General features: G+C 54.4%; 1 protein-coding gene across 1 annotated transcript in view; it reads right to left on the minus strand.

Moving 5' to 3' along the window:
* The window catches only part of LOC133220190 (protein Wiz-like), a 41,509-nt gene that overhangs the window by 13,899 nt on the left and 5,276 nt on the right, over window positions 1–22,334 (minus strand). Inside the window, 3 exon segments of the mRNA XM_061368106.1 lie at window positions 5,124–5,489; window positions 5,686–8,159; window positions 10,740–10,800. Of these exon segments, the coding sequence (XP_061224090.1) occupies window positions 5,124–5,489; window positions 5,686–8,159; window positions 10,740–10,800 (2,901 nt within the window).

A 22,334-nucleotide genomic window follows, 5' to 3' on the forward strand; every position in this document is an offset into this window, starting at 1 on the left:
GAGGAGGAGGAGGAGGACAAAAGGCCACGGCCACAAAGCATCTTGATGCCTTCATGTGGAAGCAAAGGTCAGGATGGAACCGGAGCCGTGCTGGGGTCTTTGCTCTCAAGTCAAAGCATTGAGGAAGAAACAAGGCTCAAAACCCTCTAAAACTCCACCATAAACGTCCCATTCCAGCCCTGTGGAAGCACCTTCCCCTCCTGGTGTCCTCCAGGCTCAGGCTGGGCTCGGCTCCATCCCAGCACCACAACGTCACCGGCTCCCCCAGCCTGGCTATGGAGAGGTGGGAGAGGAATCAAAGGGGCTCTGGGGTCCCAGACTCAACCAGGATGGAAGGGAATGGTCTAAAGCTCCCCAGGGAAGCTCAGATTGTCCATTAGGAATGAGTTCCTTATGGAGAAAGTGCTCAGTGAGCTCCCAAGGGACGAGGTGGTGGCCCCAAGCTCTCAACAAGAGTTTGGGGAATGCCCTTAGGCACTGGCTTTAACTTTGAGGTGTGGGGTCAGGATTTAGGATCCTTGTGGCTCTTTTCCAACCCAGATCCCGAGCATCTTTCTTCCTGCAAAGAGAGGAAGAGGATGCTCTTCAAGGCAGGACCTCGGGCATGGAGACATCCGAGTCCTCACCTAACACTCAACAGGAGCATTAGGGAATGATGCTTGTGCTTTCAGCCAACCCTCTCCTAAAACCCTTGGATGTGCTCCAGGAGGAAAGCCCCCATGCAGGCAGGGAAGTCAACCAGAAAACCTGTGTTTGCTCCCATTCCTAAGGGAGGGATCCAGGAGACCTGGGCCAGGGAAGGAGATGGATGGAGCAGGCTGTGAAAGCAAGGTGAGGCAGGCAGGGAGGAGGAGAGCTGCGATTGCCCAATGCTTCCCAAGGCCTGCCAAGAAGCACCACGTGCTCCCCTCCCGAGGTGCTTGCCAAGGGATTGGGAGCCAGGAGCTGCACAAACAGCCTCGGGAAGGAGCCAAGCTGGCCTCAGAGGAGGCGGCTGCAGCAGCAGGGCACAGCTGAACCCGGCCCCAGGGACACTGCAGCCCCACTGGGGACAGTGTAGGAAGGGGGGGTCCCATAGGGAAGCAGCAGGGAGGAAGGGGTGAAGATGTTTAAGGTGCTCAGAACCAAAGCAGAGTGAAGCCTGGGGCAGAGGGGGGGGGCAAGAGCTGAGGTGGCCCTTCCCTGCACAGCAGGGCACTGAATGTGGCACCTAAAGGGGGAACCACACTGATCCAGGGTCTACAATCATCACCAGGAAGGGGATATTGGAAGCTCTGGACCTACAGAAGAGCATGAACTGATCCAGGGTCTACAATCATCACCAAGAAGGGGATATTGGAAGCTCTGGACCTAGAGAAGAGCATGAACTGATCCAGGGTCTACAATCATCACCAAGAAGGGGATATTGGAAGCTCTGGACCTACAGAAGAGCATGAACTGATCCAGGGTCTACAATCATCACCAAGAAGGGGATATTGGAAGCTCTGGACCTAGAGAAGAGCATGAACTGATCCAGGGTCTACAATCATCACCAAGAAGGGGATATTGGAAGCTCTGGACCTACAGAAGAGCATGAACTGATCCAGGGTCTACAATCATCACCAAGAAGGGGATATTGGAAGCGCTGGACCTATAGAAGAGCATGAACTGATCCAGGGTCTACAATCATCACTAAGAAGGGGATATTGGAAGCTCTGGACCTACAGAAGAGCATGAACTGATCCAGGGTCTACAATCATCACCAAGAAGGGGATATTGGAAGCTCTGGACCTACAGAAGAGCATGAACTGATCCAGGGTCTACAATCATCACCAAGGAGGGGATATTGGAAGCTCTGGACCTACAGAACAGCATGAACTGATCCAGGGTCTAAAATCATCACCAAGAAGGGGATATTGGAAGCTCTGGACCTACAGAAGAGCATGAACTGATCCAGGGTCTACAATCATCACCAAGAAGGGGATATTGGAAGCTCTGGACCTATAGAAGAGCATGAACTGCAGGGGGGGGTCAGTGTTTTTCCTCTTGTGGGTTAAGAGGGAATGGATGTAAAGCCTCAGAACACCAAAGATCCCACTGGGTGTCTAAGGGTGATGGCAGCACAAGTGCTGAGGATGATGGTGGAGCCAAGCTGGGGTTGGTTTAGGTACTATGGACTTGCTTGGAAGCCATAGGAGGGAGCAGTTAAGGATGTGAGACCACAAAGAGAATGAGTGTGTGTTAAACCTCACAGTGCTCCTTTCTTCCTCATTGAGCACCTCCAGGAAGGGAGAACTTCCCCCCATGGGGCCATTTGGTGTGCCCAGAGAGCACCCATCATGCTCCAACTCAACCTTTGGGATTCCTTAAGGATCTACCCACATCCTTCACCCTTACCAGCTATGGAGGCACCTTGCCATAGCAGCAGGGACCTGCTGGCCATATGCAGGGCTGGATGGGGAGAGGAAGGAAGCAGGAAGCTGCCTGCAGATGTTGAGCTGAGACAGCAGCAGCATCGCTGCTCCTGCATGGAGCCACTGGTGTGGTGCCACCACAATGGGATCCTCATTAGAGCTTCCTAATGGCCTTTATCACCTTAGTGTTGCTGAAAACCCTCTATACATGAAGGAATTGGTGCAAAACATGAGCAAGGTGTCCTTAAGGATGTTTCATGGGGGATTTAAGGAGACACGGGGACAATTCGGGCTTGAAATCCACCTAAACCCCTACCAGCTACTGACTGGGCATCCCTTGCTCCCAAACCTGTTCCCTGTTTACCCAACTGCATCCCAAAGCCAAACCCCAAGCGAGAGCTGAACAAATACTCCAGTGGTTGCAAGAGAGAGCAATGGATGCATCACATGGGGCTGGGAGCAACACAAGGAGGAGTTCAAGCCACCTCCAGGAGCCTGGGAGTGGAACCAAGAGGCTCCAGGCTTGGATTTGAATACAAAAGCCACCCGGAGCCACTGTCTCCATATGGTTGCAGTGCACACGTGGGTCACACAACAGGTTCCTGCACTGGGGAACCTGAAGCCTTCCCAATCTCCATGTTTTTGTGGTAAAGACACAATAAAGGGAATGGGGAGCATGTGGCTTAAATCCAGGAGCACAGCCTAAGGGGAAAGCTGAAGCTTAAAGGCTCTTGTGCTCATCCCTCATGTCCATCCTCAACCATACCCAGGTTTAAACACAACGCTGAAGCAAAGCTTGAATTGAGCCCCTCAAATCAAGCTCTAATTCAGCTCCTTTTACTTCTGGGGGTAAAACTAAGTGGGAATTGTCCAATTTCTCCCCCCAAACCCCCACTGCCACCTCCAGATGGGCACAACGAGGAGCAGGAGATGCTCCCATCACAGGCTGAAACCTTTGGGGTGCCACTGAAGTGATGAGCAAAGATCACAGTGCAGGATGTGACCCATTGTTGCCCCCCTAACCCTCCCTTTGGGGCCATTTGCTATTAGATCTGCCACATTATGAACTGTATGAACCAAAAGGGTGGCCACAAGGTAACTTCCCACCCTTCTTCGCTAGCAAAGACCCTGGCTCTTCAAACAGCACCAGTCCCCTAACAACTTGATCCAGTGAATTCCAGTCACCAGGAGACCTCACTCTTCCCAGGCCATAGGCACAGGCAGCATCACCTCCCTTTGGCATCAACATCAAGCTGGCAGCTCTTCATCCTCTCAGGTACCAAGAAAGAAGGGTTTGGGGGGGGTGTTGGGGTTCATTTGTGTTCATTATGCTCCAGACTCACCCCAAAGAGCAGCCAAAATCACATGGAGCTGTCTGGAGAGCCGGGATTACAGGCTCTTTGGAATGTCCATTACAGCCAAACAGCTTCTTGCTGCAGGGGTGTCTCTCCCATAGGATTAGGCTGAGTAGAACCTAATGAGAAGCTCCTTCAAGGACTTCAAGACGCTGCCAGAAGCACCAAGTGTCACGGGGTGGCTGGGATTCCCAATACAAGGTTTTAGGGTTTGGAAGCTTCCGGTGCATAGTCAAGCTTTGGAGCCTGGAAGCTGTTTGGGGCAGGCTCCAACCTGTTTGAATGGGTTGGGGCTTCACTGCTGCAGGGGGAGCAGCTCAGATGCAAACCCACATGGGAAGGGGGCCTTCAACACCTATGGAACACCTATGGAAAACAAGGAGCTGCTGGGTGGACACCAGACCAGAGGTTGCATCCTGCATGGATCAATGCCACCAGGCTGGACTGGTACCAGTGATCACTCTTCTCCCTTTCCTCCAGCCTGGGACTGGAGAAGCTTTAGGGGCTTCCCAACTGGAAACCTCATTCCTAAACACAGCCTTTTCAAAGGGCAAAGCCTGAACATCCAAAGCACAGCTCCCTGATGGAGTGTGAGCTCCCCATGAGCCAGCACTGCCTGGCCCTTTCCTCTGCTGGCACCTCCATCCCTCTGCCCCCAACCCAGCAGCAGACAGGACACAGCACCAGTAACCCCAGTTCAGCCCTTCCCCATAGATACCCACCCTGCAGCATGGATTGGGGTCATCAGAAGGGTTTGGGGACACAGCACCAGTAACCCCAGTTCAGCCCTTCCCCATAGATACCCACCCTGCAGCACGGGTTGGGGTCATCAGAAGGGTTTGGGGACACAGCACCAGTAACCCCAGTTCAGCCCTTCCCCATAGATACCCACCCTGCAGCACGGACCCCCCAGCACGGGTTGGGGTCATCAGAAGGGTTTGGGGACACAGCACCAGTAACCCCAGTTCAGCCCTTCCCCATAGATACCCACCCTGCAGCACGGATTGGGGTCATCAGAAGGGTTTGGGGACACAGCACCAGTAACCCCAGTTCAGCCCTTCCCCATAGATACCCACCCTGCAGCACGGATTGGGGTCATCAGAAGGGTTTGGGGACACAGCACCAGTAACCCCAGTTCAGCCCTTCCCCATAGATACCCACCCTGCAGCACGGATTGGGGTCATCAGAAGGGTTTGGGGACACAGCACCAGTAACCCCAGTTCAGCCCTTCCCCATAGATGCCCACCCTGCAGCACGGGTTGGGGTCATCAGAAGGGTTTGGGGACACAGCACCAGTAACCCCAGTTCAGCCCTTCCCCATAGATACCCACCCTGCAGCACGGGTTGGGGTCATCAGAAGGGTTTGGGGACTCACCATCTCTGTAGGACTGCAGGGACTCCTCTCCCCAGGACGTGGGGAACGGGGACAGAGGAGAACGTGGAATGCTGCCCTCCGACATGGGGGTCATGCTCTTGCGAGGCCCGAAGCCGTGAGCTTCCCTCTCTCTGCTCGGGGACGAAGGCTCCGCTCCCATCGCCGCCTGCAGCATCGGATGCTCCGAGGAGTTGGCCAACAGCTCCTTGAGGATGTTAATGGGCGAGATGGTGAGCTCCCAGTTGGTGATCCCAAAGTCCCTCAGGTGGGCTCTGGCGTGGCTGGAGAGCCCGGCGCGCGTGTCGAAGCCGGCGCCGCAGAACTCGCACCGCATCAGGCTGAAGGTGCTGGGGTCGAAGTTGGCAACTGGATGGGGAGGGGGGAAGAAAGGGGATAAGAGTCAATGAGAGCGGGGGATGAGCCCGTTGTGACCGTGGTCACCGCAGCCAGGCCAACGCGGCGCCGTGGCCACCACGGTTGCGGTGGAGCAGAGCTCCATACGTACCCAAGCGGTGATGGGAGGAGGGCAAGAAAAGAGGGGCACGGTGAATTGAATACATACTACCTTTTTTCTTCTTCTTTTGGAAGGAAAACTTTTGCTCAATAGCTTTGACTTCTTCCGCCGAGATGAAGTGACGGACGTTGTAGCTCACCCCAACCCTGTTGAGGTGGCCCCGCACGTGGTTCGCCAGCCCGATGCCGTTGTGGAAGCGGTCGGGGCAATAGGGACATTTCCGCTCCTCGTTCTTCAGCATGGGTGAGTCCGAGTCCAAGAGGTCATCGAGCTCCAGAGGAGAGTCCAACAGGAGCATATCCAAGGGAATGGGCTCTTCCATCAGGAAGTCCCGGGATGGGAGCAGCGCTTTCTTCTTGAAGGGCTTCCCCCGGGGCCTCTTTGTCGCTTTGGGGTGCAGGTTCACCTCCTCCAGGAGGACGATGGGGACCATCATCCGCAACTGCTGCTGCTGCTCCTCTGAGGCTATGGAAGGGTCCGTGGCCTTCAAGGTGTCTCTGAACGTCCTCTTGAGGTCCAAGGCAGCCTGAGGGATGCTGAGGGCTTTGACGCCTCTGTTCTCACCCAAATCCATCTCTGTGCTTCCGGGGATCTCCTCTTCCATGCTCGCAGCATCGTTGCCCAACAGCCACTTGTGCCTGAGCTCTTCCAGCCCCATGGGGTGACTCCTGAGGGCATCCCCTTCTCCTTCAAGGGGCTGAGCTCCTCCTTTTTTTCTCAGCTGGTGCAGAGCAAACTGGGAATAAGCCTTAGCAGAGGGAAAACCGGATAACCCCAAGCTTTTGTGCGGGACACCATAGGGAGCCGCTTTCCTGGCGTGAAACCCCGATGCCTGGTAGTCCTTCTTGCCAGCCCCGTTGCTCTTGTGTCTGGGATGCGTTAGGGTAAAACTGGGAACAGCTTCGTAATGGGATGTGCTTTCCTGGGAAGGGGGTGGGAAAAGCTGCTCTGCTTTGCCAAAGTAATCCGTGTCGGCAAAGCGGGCCGGGCGGGCCGGGCTGTAGGCATCTCTGCTGGTTCCTGGTTGATTGGGGTCATCCTCATAGACCTCCGTGTCCCAGGAGAGGTGGGAATGGGCGTACTTCATGTGCTCCTTGAGGATGCTGTCGTTGGGAGCCGGGAAGCTGCAGAGCACGCAGGTGCTGAGCCCTTTGCTGCTGCTCTGGGGTGGAACCTGCATCTGCAGGGCCACGTGTTCGTCGGGTTTGAAGGGTTTGTAGATGCCCTGCATGGGGCTATCGCGGATTTCCCTGCTGCTTGTGCTTCCAAAGAGGTTCAGCTTCTTGGCCCCTTGGTCCTTCCTCTCCTTGACGTGCATCTTGGCGTGCTGGACAAAGATCTTGGAGGAGTTGGTGCCAAAGACACACTTGGGGCACTGCAGCCGCGCGTCCCGGCCTTCGTCTGGGAACTCGTTCAGCTTCTGGATCTCCTCAATGATCTTCTCCCTGGATTCCTGGTGGAGCCTCTTGTGCTGCTCCAAAGCCGTGGGGTCTCCAAAGGCCCATCCACACTCGTTGCAGCAGAACTGGCACTGTCCTCCTAAAGCATCCCTGTCTTGGTCCCTCCCTGGTCCCCGATTGTGCTGCAGCATGTGATCCATCAAGTGTTCCTTCTTCTTGAAGTAGATGCTGCACTCGATGCAGGTGTACACCGTGGGGTCCTCCTCCGGCCCCAGCTCCTCCTTACCCTGCTCCTCCACCAACACACTGCACACATAGGGCCTCATCTCGATGTCGTAGGAGGTGCAGGGAGCAGGATCCAGAGACATCAATGGCATCCTCTCCACCGAGTCTTCAGCATTCACCGTCCAGGTCTGTTTGCCCACGGCCAGCTCCGCGCCCAGCTTTGGGATTGTCCACTCGGCCGCGTTGAGCGGGGTGATCTCCCCCAAGTCCGAGTCAACCAGCAGCCCCTTCCTATGGGATGAGGAGCTTTCCAAGGGCTTGGCCTTGCTGAGGGCAGGGTTCAGTGTTTTCCTGAACAGCGGAGGAGGCACTTCACGCACGGCCTGGCCCCGGAAGGGCAGGTTGGTTGCTACATCAGTCACCTTGCCCATGTCTTTATAGTGAGGACTTGGGCTCCTGGTGGGTCTTGAGATCCAGTCCACCCTCTGGATCCCCCTCTTGCTCTTCTCCAAGTGCTCTTTGCTGAGGCCTTCAAGTTGCTTTGGTTCCGTTTGCAGGTACTTCTCCTCGCCGCCGCCAACCGATGCCCCAGCACTAGGGCTGGGTGGCCCTGCTGTCCCCTTGCCACCACCCAGCTCCTCAGAGTCACTCTCAGGGTCCACCTGCACCGTGTTTACAACCTGGGGCTCCATGGCAAATGGTGCCTCCTTTCCACACCGCGTGTCCTTCAAGTCCTTCAAGCCAGAGAGCCTCTTTAAAGTGCTTTCTTCTCTGCCATCTCCTGCTCTGCTCTCCAGGGTCGAGGTGTCCCAGGCCATGGTTCGCAGGTCCAAGGAGCTCCTGGCATCCGTTCTGTACAAAGCCTTCTGGAACTCCAAATGCTCTTCGGTTGTGGAGCTGCAAAGGAGTTTGGAGAGTTAAGAAGGGGTGAAGGAGTCAACAGAGACAGCCCCATTGGCGTTACAGGGTGACACGGGATGGGATTTCATGGGGACTCCCATATTGTCCCAAATAAAGGCTTAGGACCAAGCTTCCCACCTTCCCTTGGTTGCATTTCTGCACCTTAAAGTCATGGAATGGTTTGGGTTGGAAGGGACCTTCAAAGCTCATCTGCAACCCCCTGAAATGAGCAGGGACATGAGGTCACCCATCCCTTCTCCTGGCCTTGCTCCAAGCCTGTTTTGGTGATGGCTCTACCTGCTCCTTACAGTGGCTCTGCCACCTTCATGCCAGGTACAACAGGACTGTTGGGTTCCCATCACCACGTTGCCTTTCCCATGCTCCATCCCACTCTTTGCTTCTCCTTCCCTTTCCTCTCCTAACTTCTTGGGATGCTGGGACCCCTGATGGTCTCCTTTATCCCCACCTCAACATGGGTACATGCTCTTAGCAACGATGCTTCTCACTTCAGGCCAAAATAGACCTCATGGTCAACATGGACCGTCCCAAAGATCTCTTGGACCAAAGGGGCAGTTCCAGCCTGGTGGGGGTTTAAGCCTTACATTGGGCTTGGAGGCTTTCTCAGGGAAGAAAGGATGTGGTGAGGACCATGAGGATGCAGCAGGGATGGCTCCCTCTGGCATGGAATCAGCAGCATGAGACAGGATCTCAAGAGCCTGGAATGGCACCGCATGCCCACATTTAAGAACTGGGATGCAAGAGATCCAGGAGCCCCCTGATGGCACCTTCATGGGGCTTAAGGAGACTCAAGGGGCTTCTGTGTCCCCATCCTGACCCTAATGGTGAGGCCCTTCTGTCCTCCACAGCCAGCTTCGTGCCCGGATTCTCCCTCTACACAGCACCCATGGCCAAGAGCAGGATGCAAACCACCACATCCCAGTTCCTGCCCGCTGCTAACCCATCCCTAGGGGAGAAACCTGTGGGATCATGGAGCCCAATGACTCCGGGGCCAGCAAAACACTGTCTCACGTTGTGCTGCAGGAGAACAAAGTGCCTTTGTTGGGTGGAGGCAGCAGCACTGCCAGATCCGCATGGATCAATCTCGCCTTCTTTTCCAACCTTATTTGTTCCCAGCTCCTTCCTGGGAAAAGCCAAGTTGAGGGAAGAACCGACCCTCCCAACCCACTTCAGTCGCCATTCCCAGCTCCAAACCTTTCCCTATTTTAGTTCCAGAGGAATGATTGTGGATTGGAAGCTGGCATCCCCATTGTCTGTGGTGTGGCAGCGGGGAAATGCGATTCCCACACCACTGAAATCCCATAAACGAGATTAAAACCTGGCTAAAACCTGACTAAAATGTGGTTAAAATGTAAAACATGAGTAAAACGTGAGTAAAATGGGGTTAAAATGTCACTAAAACGTGATTAAAATGTAAAACATGAGTAAAACGTGAGTAAAATGGGGTTAAAATGTCACTAAAACATGAGTAAAATGTAAAACATGAGTAAAACGTGAGCAAAATGGGGTTAAAATGTCACTAAAACATGAGTAAAATGTAAAACATGAGTAAATCGTGAGTAAAATGGGGTTAAAATGTCACTAAAACGTGAGTAAAATGTAAAACATGAGTAAAACGTGAGTAAAATGGGGTTAAAATGTCACTAAAACGTGAGTAAAATGTAAAACATGAGTAAACCAGGATTAAAACACAAGTAAAGGTGACTAAAACGAGACTAAAACGTAAAATATGACTAAAATATGAGTAAAACAGGACTAAAATGTGATTAAAATATCCTAAACCATCATGAAACCATTATTGAAATGCCCCAAAATGTGACTAAAATGGGACTAAAATGTAAAAGGGGACTAAAACATCCTAAAATGGGACTAAAACATCCCAAAACGTGACTAAAATGGGACTAAAATGTGATTAAAACAGGACTAAAATGTAAAACGGGACTAAAATATGATAAAACCATGACAAAACCTGGATTAAAACCAGATTAAAACAACTCCTTAAGGACCCTTTGGCCCAGGAAGGAGCCAGGAACAACAGGCACTAAAATAAGCCTTGGGCTGGCACCTCAATCCCAGCCTTTCCTGGGTGCTCCAATGCTTTGGGGCACCCAAATCAAGCACCCACCTCCCAGCATCACTGTCACTCACAGGAGGGACAGGCCCAGTGGTGCCAAAGGGAACTGGGATGGCTCCAAAGGGAACTGGGATGTTCCAAGGGGAAGCAGGATGGCTCCGAGGGGAATTGGGATGGCTCTGAGGGGAACTGGGATGCTCTGAGGGCAATGGGGATGCTTCCAAGAGGAACTGGGATGGCTCCAGGATGTGATTTAGGGCAGGCAGAGCAGGGAGGTTTGTTGGGAAGCAGGATAAATGGGATGCACTGGAGCAGCCCCCACTGCTCTGCAGCACAGGGATGGAGCTGCCTGGCTCTTAGAGGGACCTGCTGGTGTCCTCCATGGTGGGACAATCCCTCCTCCAGCATAGGGAGCTATGTGAGGGCTTTGTAGAACTGGAACACAGGGAGAGAAGGATCCATGGAGACATCCCCTGGGAACTTACCTGAGTTCTGTCCTGTGAGCAGCAGCTGGGACAGCACCGGACAGGGCAGGATCAGGCTCATCTGCAAGAGAGGAAAGCCCCAAGGTCAGTGTCCACCTTCAATGGGGTTTTGGGGTGTATTCCCAGCACATAACCCCCCTCTGCTGCTGTGCCCGGCATTCCCACCTCAGCCCAGCCTGGATTATGGGATTCCCAAGCCCCACTTGAGGGTTTAATCCTATGGGAACCTTGTTGATGGAGAATCATTCCTGCAGCCAAGGAGGAAGATGGCTACCAGCACGAGTGGCTGGATAAGGGTCCACCCTGTGGAGAACACCGTTTCTCCTGCCTCTATGGATGGGCCCTCCATGGCATTGGGATGCTTCCCTGCCTTTGGAATGGCATTCAAGGCTTCCCCTGAGCATCAGCTGGGCCTTGGAGGAGCTTTGCTTCATGCTGCTGTTGGTTGAACCCTTGGGATGGATCCTCTACAGCACTTCCAAGTGTGCTCATGAGATGCCAGGCTGGAAGATGCCTCCTGAAGGTCTGCTGAGCTCCATCAGAGCTAGACATGTCCTTCCTCAAGAGGAGAAAAGCCTTTGGCTTTGGATCCATTGGTCAAGCCTGAGCTCAAGGCAGGACCAGGAGGGGTCTTGCTGCTCATGCTGGATCTCCCCATCCTGGTCCAGCCACTTGGAAAGCTGGGACTCCCTTGAAGCTGGGTGAATCCATGCATCCATCTGGTTACCTGCTGTGGCCCAGCCCCAGGCCAAGCCAAGGACCTGCCCTGTGCCCCGGCTCCATCATCATCATCCCCATCATCACCTTGGGTCATGGGATGCCCAAGATATTGCCTGGGGCTCATTGGTGGGGTGGAAAAGAGCAGGAAGCCATGGGAATGAAGTTGCTACAGCTTGGAGGAGGGAGCAGATCCAGCCCCAACCATGCCTGGGGCTTATGGAGGAAAGGGATGAGTGAAGAACAGCTGAACCTTCACCACGCACTGACCAGAGAACCTCAGTGATGAATGCAAGAGCAGGACCTGCCCTGAAAGCAGAGGACTTCTAAGGCCAAGCATCTCTAAGGTCTCACCTGGAGATGATGGGGTTGGAGCTCCTACAGAGCTGGGACCACCACATCCAGGGTTTACAGCACTGGAGAGGTGGCAGCATCCCTGGCTCCCATATCAGGCCCTCTTGGCTCCAAAATCCCTTTGGAAGAGGCTGGTGGGATCCAGGGCCAAGCTGCTGAGGTCATGGGAGAGCATTCAGGAAAACCTGAGGCACTGGTGGGAATGCCAGGGAAAGGATGGGGAAAATCCCAGCCCTTCATAGAACCATGGAATGGGTTGGAAGGGACGTTAAAGCTCATCCAGTTCCAACCCCCTTCCACTAGAGCTGGGTGCTCCAAGCCCTGTTTAACCTGGCCTTGAGCACTGCCAGGGATGGGGCATCCCAACCTTCTCCATCCAACCCATCCCAGTGTCCCACCACCTTCCCAGGGAAGAACTTCTTATCTCCAAGCTGAACTTCCCTGTTCCACTTGGAACCCATCACCCCTTGTCCTATCCCTGATGCAGGTCCCTCCATGTCCCCCTTATGTTGAGGACACCCAAGTGGGGTGTCCCCAGAGCTCAGCTGCTCCCACTTGATGCAGCCCAGGCCATGGGGGTTGTTGATGGCTCCCAGTGGGCTCCTCCTCACCCAACACCCCCAAATCCTTCCCCTCTGGTTGCTCTTCCAATGGGAAGGCTTTAAACACTTCCCTGACCCCCAGCACAGGGATGGAGGGGGCAGAGGACATGGATGAAGGAGGAAGGCGGTGGCAGGAGCCTCCCAGGGACTCCTTTGTTCCCCACAGCTCCAGCATGATCCCTGTTTGTGGAAGCTGTGTCCTTTGGAGGCAAACACGAGGTGATTTATCCCCTCCTGGGAGCAGGGACCTGCCCTCCCATCATCCTGCTGCTTGGAAGCAGCCGGAGGAGGGGATTTCATGGCTTCAGAGGCTCCAGGTTACCCTCTATGGAAATCCAGCTCCTCCCCAGGGAGCAGAGCTGGATCCATTCCCAAGCTCAGGCTTCTCCTCCAAGAGGTCAAACACCCTCCAAACCAGCTGCATCCATGCAGGGTACCCAAGGAGGGGATCCTGCCCCTCTGCTCTGCTCTGGGGACACCCCACTTGGGTGCTGCATCCAGCTCTGGTGTCCTCAACATAAGGAGGACATGGAGGGACCTGCATCAGGGATAGGACAAGGGGTGATGGGGTCCAAGTGGAACAAGGAAGTTCAGGGTGGAGATAAGGAAGCTCTTCCCTGGGAGGGTGGTGGGACACTGGGATGGGTTGGATGGAGAAGGTTTGGATGCTCCATCCGTGGCAGTGCTCAAGGCCAGCTTGGAGCAAGCTGCTCTATGGAAGGGGTCCCTGCCTGTGGCAAGCGGTTGGAACTGGATGATCCCAAGCTCCTTTCCCACCCACCCCATTCCATGATTCTATGCACACAAGGCCATGGGTCCTCCCTCAATCTTCCTCTCTCCCAAGAGCTAAAGCACCAAGCAGGACAAGGAACCACTTTGAAACCAAACCATCACATGAGCCCATGGCCAAAACACACCCATTGATAAGGGAGAAACCTGTGAGAACCCCAGCGCAGGAGCAGGTCCATGGAGCCCAGGAGATCTCCTGGCCCCTGCTCTGGATATGTTTGGTGATGGTCAATCACAAAACACATTCCATAGGGTTGAAAGATGCCAGCATCTCCAGAAGAACCTCATGGAGGCCACCACACTCAAGAGGCTCAGTCGTGTACCAGGGTGCAAACCACCTCACCTCAACCTTCACCATGGCCCCAGAAGCCACCAGGATGAGCACTGAGGTACTTCTCCATGGCACCCTCGTCCTATGGCAGATGCTTCCTACACAAAGGCATTGGGTTGGCTCACACTGGAGCTACTCAACACCTATTTGAAGGCTAAAGATGCACCCAACAGTAGCTGTGACAATGAGCAAGGTGGTCCCTGCAGCACCAGAAGGTCACTGAGGTGCTGGGAGAGCCATCATTGGATGAAGAGAGCCTACTGAAGGTCCCCATGCATCAGGGACTGGAGGATGCACCCATTGGAGGGTGGAGAGAAGGTGAAGCCTGGACCTATGCAAGGAGAAGACGAGGTCACAACACGGGATGCTTTCTCCTTGGAGATGCTCAAAGCTCAACTTGATAGGGCTGGAGGAACCTCGCTTTGCTGTGAGCACAGGGATGGGATGAAGACCTCCGGAGGGTCCTTCCAACCTCAAGTACTCCATCATTTTGGGGTTAAAATCCCAAAGAAGAGCTTGAAGCCAAGAGGTCTTTTGGATGGTGGTTTCCAGTCCAATGGGGGAGGCCTCGTGACAGCCTAAAGGAGCAGAGAGGGGTGCAGATGGACAGAAAACCCTTTCAGAAGACAATCCATTTCCAAAGTTCAGAAGCTGCTGGACTGTGAGGCCCCATCCTGGAATACAACAGGATTCCCTTCCAGAATGGCATGAAGGACACCCCCTCCACCCCAACCTCTTGCATCTCCTATCCCAGCAATGAAGGATGAGGAAGGAGCATCAGCTCCGACTCAAGTAGCTCCCAGATCTAATTCCCACTGCACAAGGACCAGCACTTCCAAAGGACATCAATGGCCAAGGAGCAGCCTCCATGCAAGGACAAGAGGTCCCTCAGAAGGTGATGACTTGGTTTAGACCCCGACTGAGCTCCTCAAGCACCAGAACTGAAGCAAAGTGGGCAGGAACTTGCAACACTTCTTGTGTGAGCAGCCTGAGCACCTCCAAAAACCCCCAACCCCACCCCAAAAAAGCCTCCTCTGACCCCACACATGTTCTCCCAAGCTTTGGAATTGCAGCCTATGGAAAGGAACTGGAGAAAGAGAAGCAAGAAGAGACATTTTGTCTCCTCTATAGAGGCTGAGGGCCCATCTGAGCACTGGTATGAGGCAAGGGGGGGAGATATTGCATCATCTGCTGAGGTGATGCAAGGGCTGGTTTAGCTCTGGAGCTAAAGCCCAGCTCCAACTTCAAGCTCAAGCTTTAACCTTGAGGTGTCTCCTTTGAGAGCAGAACCACACCAGGTTGGCACCAGCTCCTGATACTCCATGAGAGAACCTGGAAGGAAAGATCTGGGCTCCACACGTGGTCCAGAACCACCAGAAGGGGTGAGAAAAACCAATGGAGACACCCACCGGGTGGGATAAGCACTGGGATGGTGGCACTGGAGCTCACTGGTGGCCAAGTGAGGGACTGGGTGCTCACTGGTGTGATGCCACCCAAGCCAGCACCAGGGTTTGGTACCAGGGCAATGAGGAACCCACCTTGGGAATGTTCCAGTGATATCCATGAAATGGGATGTTTTCCAGCCCCTAACCCCTGTTTCGCTCCTCAAAACACAGGGAAGCACTTCCCACATCCCAAGCCCATCTCCAAATCCATCCCACGGCCCCACTTGTGGCTCTTGCAGGCCACAGAAGACACCAAGGATGGAGGGGGGCAACCAGCAGCTCTTTCCTCCTCAACCCACTCGAGACAGGGCCACCAGAGGCAGAGCTCCACAGGAGCACCATGAGATGCTCCACAACAGAGCATCTCTTGAAGGAGACCTTCACCTCCAGTCCAAGAGCCCAGCATCACCCCATGCTTGGCAACAGCCCCCATCCAGGAGAACCCATTTCACCCCCAGCTTCATGGAGCATCTGAATGGAGCCAGAGGTGATGTTCTCCAACCCTTTGCCAGGAGCAAGGTGGGAATCATGCTCCTGACTCCAGAGAGCTTGGTTCCTCCTCAAACTGGGCACAGCTGGGGCTGGTTTTCCTCTATGGAGCTCCAGGTCCTGTTCCAGTGAACCATAATGGAAACCAGAGGCATTTCCTTCTCGTGGCATCTTAGGGCTTCAGGACATCCTGCAGGGATGTGACCTTGAGAGCAGGAGCTGGCACCACATCGTGTCTCCCGTGGCTGCTGATGGAGCTGGGGATGGTGCCCTTGTGTCCATGCAACTCCAACAGCTCCTGCTTGGGCTTGCTGGGAGCAACGTGGCTCCCTTCACCTCTCTGTGGCTCATGGATGTAAGGGCTGGAATGCCCAGGATTGTGCAATCAGCATCCAGGTGCTGACAGATCCAGTGTGGACTTTGCACAGGCAGGGAGAGACACAGGAAAAGGCCCAAGTGAAGCAGACCACGAGGTGTGGAGCTCAACCCCTACGTACCCCATGCTCTGCTCCAGATCCGGGTGAAGCTGCAGCTCCCACACAAAGGGATCCAATCGGATGGGATGCAGCAGGATGGGTTGGACACTCACTGCTGGGAGCTGCTCCTGCTTTACTCCAGGCTCTGGCCTGGGAGGAGCTGCCTGAGTTGGGACTTTGGACTTGGAGGACTCTATTGGCTGTGAGAGGGGGAAAAGCAGATCCTGATCCTCATGGGCAGCCCTGGGGATGCAGCTTCCCAGCCCCAGCATTCCATGGTTTTAATGGTACCTTTCCATCAAAGCATTCACTGAGGCTCATAGGAGGAGCAAACCCATCCCTACCTGTCCCTCTGGCTCCGAGCAGCATGAACACAAACCAGCTCCAAAACCCCAGCAAAGAGGGAACCATGTGCTGGTCCCATCCCTCCTGCCAGCTCCATGCATCCCAGTGATCCCAGTCATCCCTTGCTCAGCTCTTTTGGAGCCGTTTCAGTGGGTTTTATGCAGAGAAATACTGGGAATGATGCGATCAGGTCCAAACCCAAGGAACTTCATCAGGGGTAGGACAAGGAGTGATGGGTTCAAACTGGAACAGGGGAGTTCAGCTGGGAGATAAGGAAGTTCTTCCCTGGGAGGGTGCTGAGACACTGGGATGGGTTGGATGGAGGTGGTTTGGATGCCCCATCCCTGGCAGTGCTCAAGGCCAGGTTGGATGGGGCTTGGAGCAAGCTGCTCTATGGAAGGTGTCCCTGCCCATGGCAAGGACATGGAACCAGATGAGCTTTAAGCTCCTTCCCAACTCAAACCATTCCATGATTGCATCTAAGTGTGGCTGCAACCTGCAGCTCCCTGCCTCCTGCAGGCAGCAGGGCAGAGCCAGCATCCGCTCCCTGCTGGAAAACCTCCAGCACATCCAAAGAGGTGGAAAATCCCCTTTTCCACCCCAAAACCCCATAAGCAACAGGTCAAAGACCCCCCACATGAGGCTCCATCAGTGGAGCATGAGCGAGATGAACCCCAAGTGCTGGAGGTGGGAGGCAGGGGGAAGGATGCGGAGCCGCAAGCAGCCGGCAGCGTGGCTTGTTTGCCTTGGCATGGTCCATAGGGAACCCGACACGTTCCCAGAGAGCGGCTTGGCTCCTCTTCCCAGCCTCCCCACAGCACAAGGGTCACACTTGGCTCCTCTTGGCTCTTAGGGTGGTTGCAGAGCTCAGGAAGGGGATGAGGAGCCCAAACTCACCCCAAAAGCTCCAGGAGCCGAGAGGTCTGGGCTGTGCTTCCTCCAGGAGTGAAGTGGTGCAAGGCCAATAGTGAGGGTTAAGGGCTTGATCCCAGGCTCCAGGACAAGAGGGGATTCCCAGGATACTCCAAACCAATGGGATTCCCAAGGCTCTCACAGATGGGAGCTTGCGGCAAGGGCAGGCAGGGCCCAAACCTGCTCCTTCTTCTGCCAGCTTGGCCCACGCTGCAACCCCTGAGGATCACCTGCACCAGTGATGCTCGGCCTGAAGCACCTTTTGGGATGGTCCCAATCCCATCTAGCCCCAGGACAACGACCTCCAACCCAAAGTCTCTCCTCGGTGTTTCCCATTCCAACCCCAAAATTCCCAAACCTGGGAATTCCCAAGCCTTTTAAAAGCAAAGGCAATGGGAAAGAGCCCCCATTGAGGGTGCCAGCCCTTTCCAGAGGATTCCAAGCAGATCCTTGCAAACCTTTCCTTGCTTTTTTACTTCCCTGAAAGAATTCCAGGAGCAAATTCATCCCTTTGGATCCATCCAGCTTTAAGGAAGATTTATGGGACCAGAGGCAACGAACTTCTCTCATCAGCAGAGGACACATCCAGCAGCTCATGGAAGAGCAGCTCCACTCCAAGCTGCTTGATGGGATTCCAGCCTCATCTTGTTTGGATCCATCCCATTCCAGAAAGGATTTGGCTTCCCCATGGTTAAACCACCTAACAACAACAATGGGAACCATTGGCTCCCCCATGGTTAAAACTGGGTTTAAACACCCAAAGCAGCACCAACAGAGGAAGGATTTGGCCTCACCATGGTTAAAACTGGTTTAAGCCACCTAAAACAGCATAGATGGAAGAAGGATTTGGCTTTCCCATAGTTAAAACTGGGTTTAAACACCTAAAACAGCATCAATGGAGGAAGGATTTGGCCTCACCATGGTTAAACCTGGGTTTAAACACCTCAAAAAGCAGTCCAGAAGGATGCTGTGGACCAGAGGCACCTTCCCTCATCCATGAGGATAGTCAGGATGAGGTGACCTTCCCCTCCTGAATCCACCTTGGCTTTGACCATTTCCAGAGTGTCCAAAAGGTCCCACAAGGCCACTGTCCAACTCTCCCAGCTGGATGAATCCCATCGGGCCACTTCCATGCATGGAATTGTGTCAGTGAATCCCATACAAATGGAACTCAACTGGGAGATCATTGCTCCCCACCTGTGGGCCACCACCTATGGTGGTCCCAGGGCTCATCACTGATGTTAAAGGCTCTGCTTTCCCTTCATCCCTGTCTATGAGGGGACCAACATCATCACCCAAGAGCTCCTTTTATCCCCTTTTTGCTGTTAAAACACCTAAATCCAAGCATTCTGGGGTTATCCACCATGATCCTGACACATGGAACTGCAGGATGCCCAGTGCAAAGCCTCTCCATCCCCAGCTTAACCCAGCACCAGTTTCCTCTTACCACAACCGCGCTCCTGAAGAGCTTTTATCCCACTGATATTGAGGCGAAACCATCAGATCCCAGGTTTTCCACATCTCTGGAGAACCAGGATGGAGCAGGACAGCACCAAGGGGTGCAGCACCCAACCAAACCACCCCCCACCCCCACACCCCCCCCCCAACCAAGACCTTGCCATGGCCACAAAGCAGAGTGGCAGCAGTGCAGCACCCAGTGGAGAAGCAGGATTGGGCCATGTCCTACTTTGCAGAGGCACCAGGAGAATCCCTGGCCATGCCCAGAGTTGTCCCCAGCCCTATTTATATCCCGTGGCCCAGTTCCAGGAGCTCCGGGAGTGGATCTAAGAGTTATTTATAGGCACCAAAAGACAGGCACAGCAGGTGCTGGGATGAGTGTTGGGATGAGCCCTTCTCCCTGTGCACCAAGAACCATCACAGGCACCAGGCAGGACCCCCCCTCCCTCACCACACACCTTGTCCATGTGAGGACACAGCTTGAGCCCACCTGGAATGCTCCCCCCCATCCTCTCATTGGGATGCTTGAGGACCGCATCTCAAGCCAAGCCCTCAATCAAATCCTTGCTTTGGGGCTTAGCCCGTGGCATGGGTGCAAAGCTCCCCGAAGTCATGGGATCATGGAATGGGTTGGGGTAGAAAAGGAGATTAAGGTCATCCAGTTCCATCCCCTTGCCATGGGCAGGGACACCTTTCACTAGAGCCTGTCCAACCTGGCCTTGAGCACTGCCAGGGATGGGGCATCCAAACCACCTCCATCCAACCCATCCCAGTGTCCCACCACCCTCACAGGGAAGAACTTCCTTATCTCCCAGTTGAACTCCCGTGTTGCAGTTTGAACCCATCACCCCTTGTCCTATCCCTGATGAAGTTCCCTATGCACATCCTTGGAGCTCCCTTCATCACTGGAAGCTGCTCTGAGGTCTCCATGCAGCTTCTCTTCTCCAACCCCAAGCCTGGCTCCATATGGGAGCTGCTCCAGCCCCTGCTCATCCCTGTGGCCTCCTCTGCCCTTGCTCCAGCAGCTCCATGCCCTTACAGTGAGGACACCAGAGCTGGATGCAGCACCCAAGTGGGGTCTCACCAGAGCGCAGGGGCTCTTTGGGAAGAGATTCACTGTTACAGGGATGCAGAGTGGGGCTTTTCCATCCGACTTCCAGGTTTCCAAGTGCTCTCCACACCCCAGCTCCAGCCAAGCCCTGCCTCTTGTCCTGGCCTCAAGCCTTCAGTTATTTACTTGCTAGGCAACAAGATGACATCTCCCCTGGCAGCATCCACCAAGCGGGAGCAGTCGGGAAGGTCACTGGGAATGGGAGCAGAACCTCCCAGTTCAGGGAGGCCAAGAGCTTAAACTCAGCCCAGTTCCAGCAAGGAAGGAGATAAGGGGGAAACCAGCCTGGATTTCATGGGCCTGGGTAAGGAACATCAGGAAGAGGCACTGGATGGAGGCACCAGGGGCTGTTCTGAGGAGTTAGAGCTGCACCTCCAACGGGTGTTTGGTCTCATGTCTTGGGTATCTGCTCTGGATGGGGCTCAAGGATGGGCCATAAAGTGGCCCAGCACTTGGCAAACACACCCTGGGATGGGCTATACCGAAGGCTCAGAGCTCTCTGCTCAAGCCAAGATCAAACCAAAGCATCATTTCCTAGGCTGGAGCAGCTCAACATGGGGAGCCATCATGTAAGAACAATGAGCTTCACCCCAAAACCCACTCCAGTGCTTCCCATCTAAAACCAGGATGGTGCCATGAGGTCTCAGCCCCCACCAAAGCCCAGATCCAGGAGAAACCCCAGCACTGGAAGGGCTGAGGAGACTCTGACCTCCTCATCCTGTCCAGTTGATATCCCAGGCTCCCATAACCCAACTGATCCAGGTCTTTGCTCCAAGCCCCCAAGGATGCTCATCCAATGTTCTTTGGAACATCCATCAGGAAGAGGGACAGGGAACAGCACCTCAGGACCCTCACACATCCTCTGTTGGTAGGCAACACAACCCAAGCCCAACACCCATGTCCTGCTTGGGGACAAGAGGCAAGGCTCTGTCCCAAACCCAACACCCCAGAGGTGGGATGCAGCTGAGCATCAGTATTCCCCAGTGGCAAATGAATGCCAATACAAGGATGGATTGGTCCCAAACCACCCCAAGCTGGATATATGGATGGGAACAACTTCCCAACACATGCACCACTGGTGCCCATCACATCCCACACTTTGGAATTACCTCCTAAGAGACGATACAGGAAGAAAGAGACCTACAAGCTACAGCCCCATGGGACCAGAGAGCGCAGAGCTGGTGGGACAAGCCAGCACCTTCCCCCAGGGTCACTGCTAAACCTAATCCCAATTAAACCCATTCCCAACTACACCCCATCCCACCTCATCAAACCCCACCAAACCCCATCAAACTCCACTAAATGCACATCAAAACCCCATCAAACCCCACCAAATCCCCATCAAACCTCACCAAACTCCATCAAACTCCACTAAATGCACATCAAAACCCAATCAACCCCATCAAACTCCAGCAAATGCACATCAAAACCTCATCAAACTCCACCAAATGCACACCAAAACCCCAATCAAACCCCCCCAAACCCCCATCAAACCCCAGATTTGGGGTCCAGAACCTCACACCAGCCCCACAGAAGCTCCTTCTTCTTCTACCTTGTGGCATCACAGCATCTCCAGGGCACCCACATGGCCCCACATCAGGGGCCCTGGTTACACCACTCCAGACCCAGAGCAGGATGTCCCAACACTGGGGACCATGGGACCATCCCACAGTGCCACAGCAACCGGAGAACAAGATGTCCCCACATCAGGGACCTCACGGCACCATCCACTCCACAGTGCAGCCCAAAGCACAACCTCAACCTCCCCATTCCCAGTGCCATGATGGCAAATCCTCCTCCAGAACCTGCCCTCACCTCCAGTGGAACCTCCTCATGCTCCATCCCCTCTGGGGACATGGGGGACACACTGAGGGCACCAGCTTCTCCATGGGCACCCCCAAGCCATGAGGGTGGGAGGGGGAGGAAGAACCAAGTGTGGATGGGCTTTGACCACAGCTCCAACCGCTCCCATGATCCCTGTGCTGATATGGGGAGGAAATCCCTCCTGGCTGTGCTGATAAGGACAAGGCGGGACCAGGAGCATGGAGATAAAGGCTGAACCATTCAGATCCCACCCTGTGGGTCCTACAGGGAAGCAGCATCCCCAAACACCCTATGGAGGGACAGGGATGAGCCCCATATAGGGATGGGGTGAAGGATGGAGCATCTCAGACCCTGTTGGTGCCACCCACAGCCCTGAGTTACCACAACTGGTTCTGAGTCCCTGTTGTGTTACAGCATTCCCAAAAACTTCCAAGGAACAGTCAAAACCAGACCCCCCCCCCATTCCCAAGGAGCAAGGAAGGGGAAAGAAGCCCCCAAAAGGCCATGGGAAGGGTTCTGCACCAGCCCCCATCACTCTTGGTGCTGGGGAGGGTTCAGGTGCCACCACCAGCAATGGGAATTCCCTCCTCCTGCTCAGCTCAAAGCCCAATGGAGCAGAATAGAGCCACCAAAGAACATCAGAAAAGCCCCAAAGCCTTCAGGTTGGTGGCATCACAAGTTTCTGTGTGGGGTCTTCCCACCCCATAAGGCCCTGTTTTGGGGCATTTTGGGCCATTTCACC

The sequence above is a fragment of the Neopsephotus bourkii genome, unplaced genomic scaffold (genome assembly GCF_033783945.1).
Source record: "Neopsephotus bourkii isolate Nb327-2 ecotype Australia unplaced genomic scaffold, CSIRO-AGI_Nbou_v1 NB_133, whole genome shotgun sequence".
NCBI lineage: Eukaryota > Metazoa > Chordata > Aves > Psittaciformes > Psittacidae > Neopsephotus > Neopsephotus bourkii.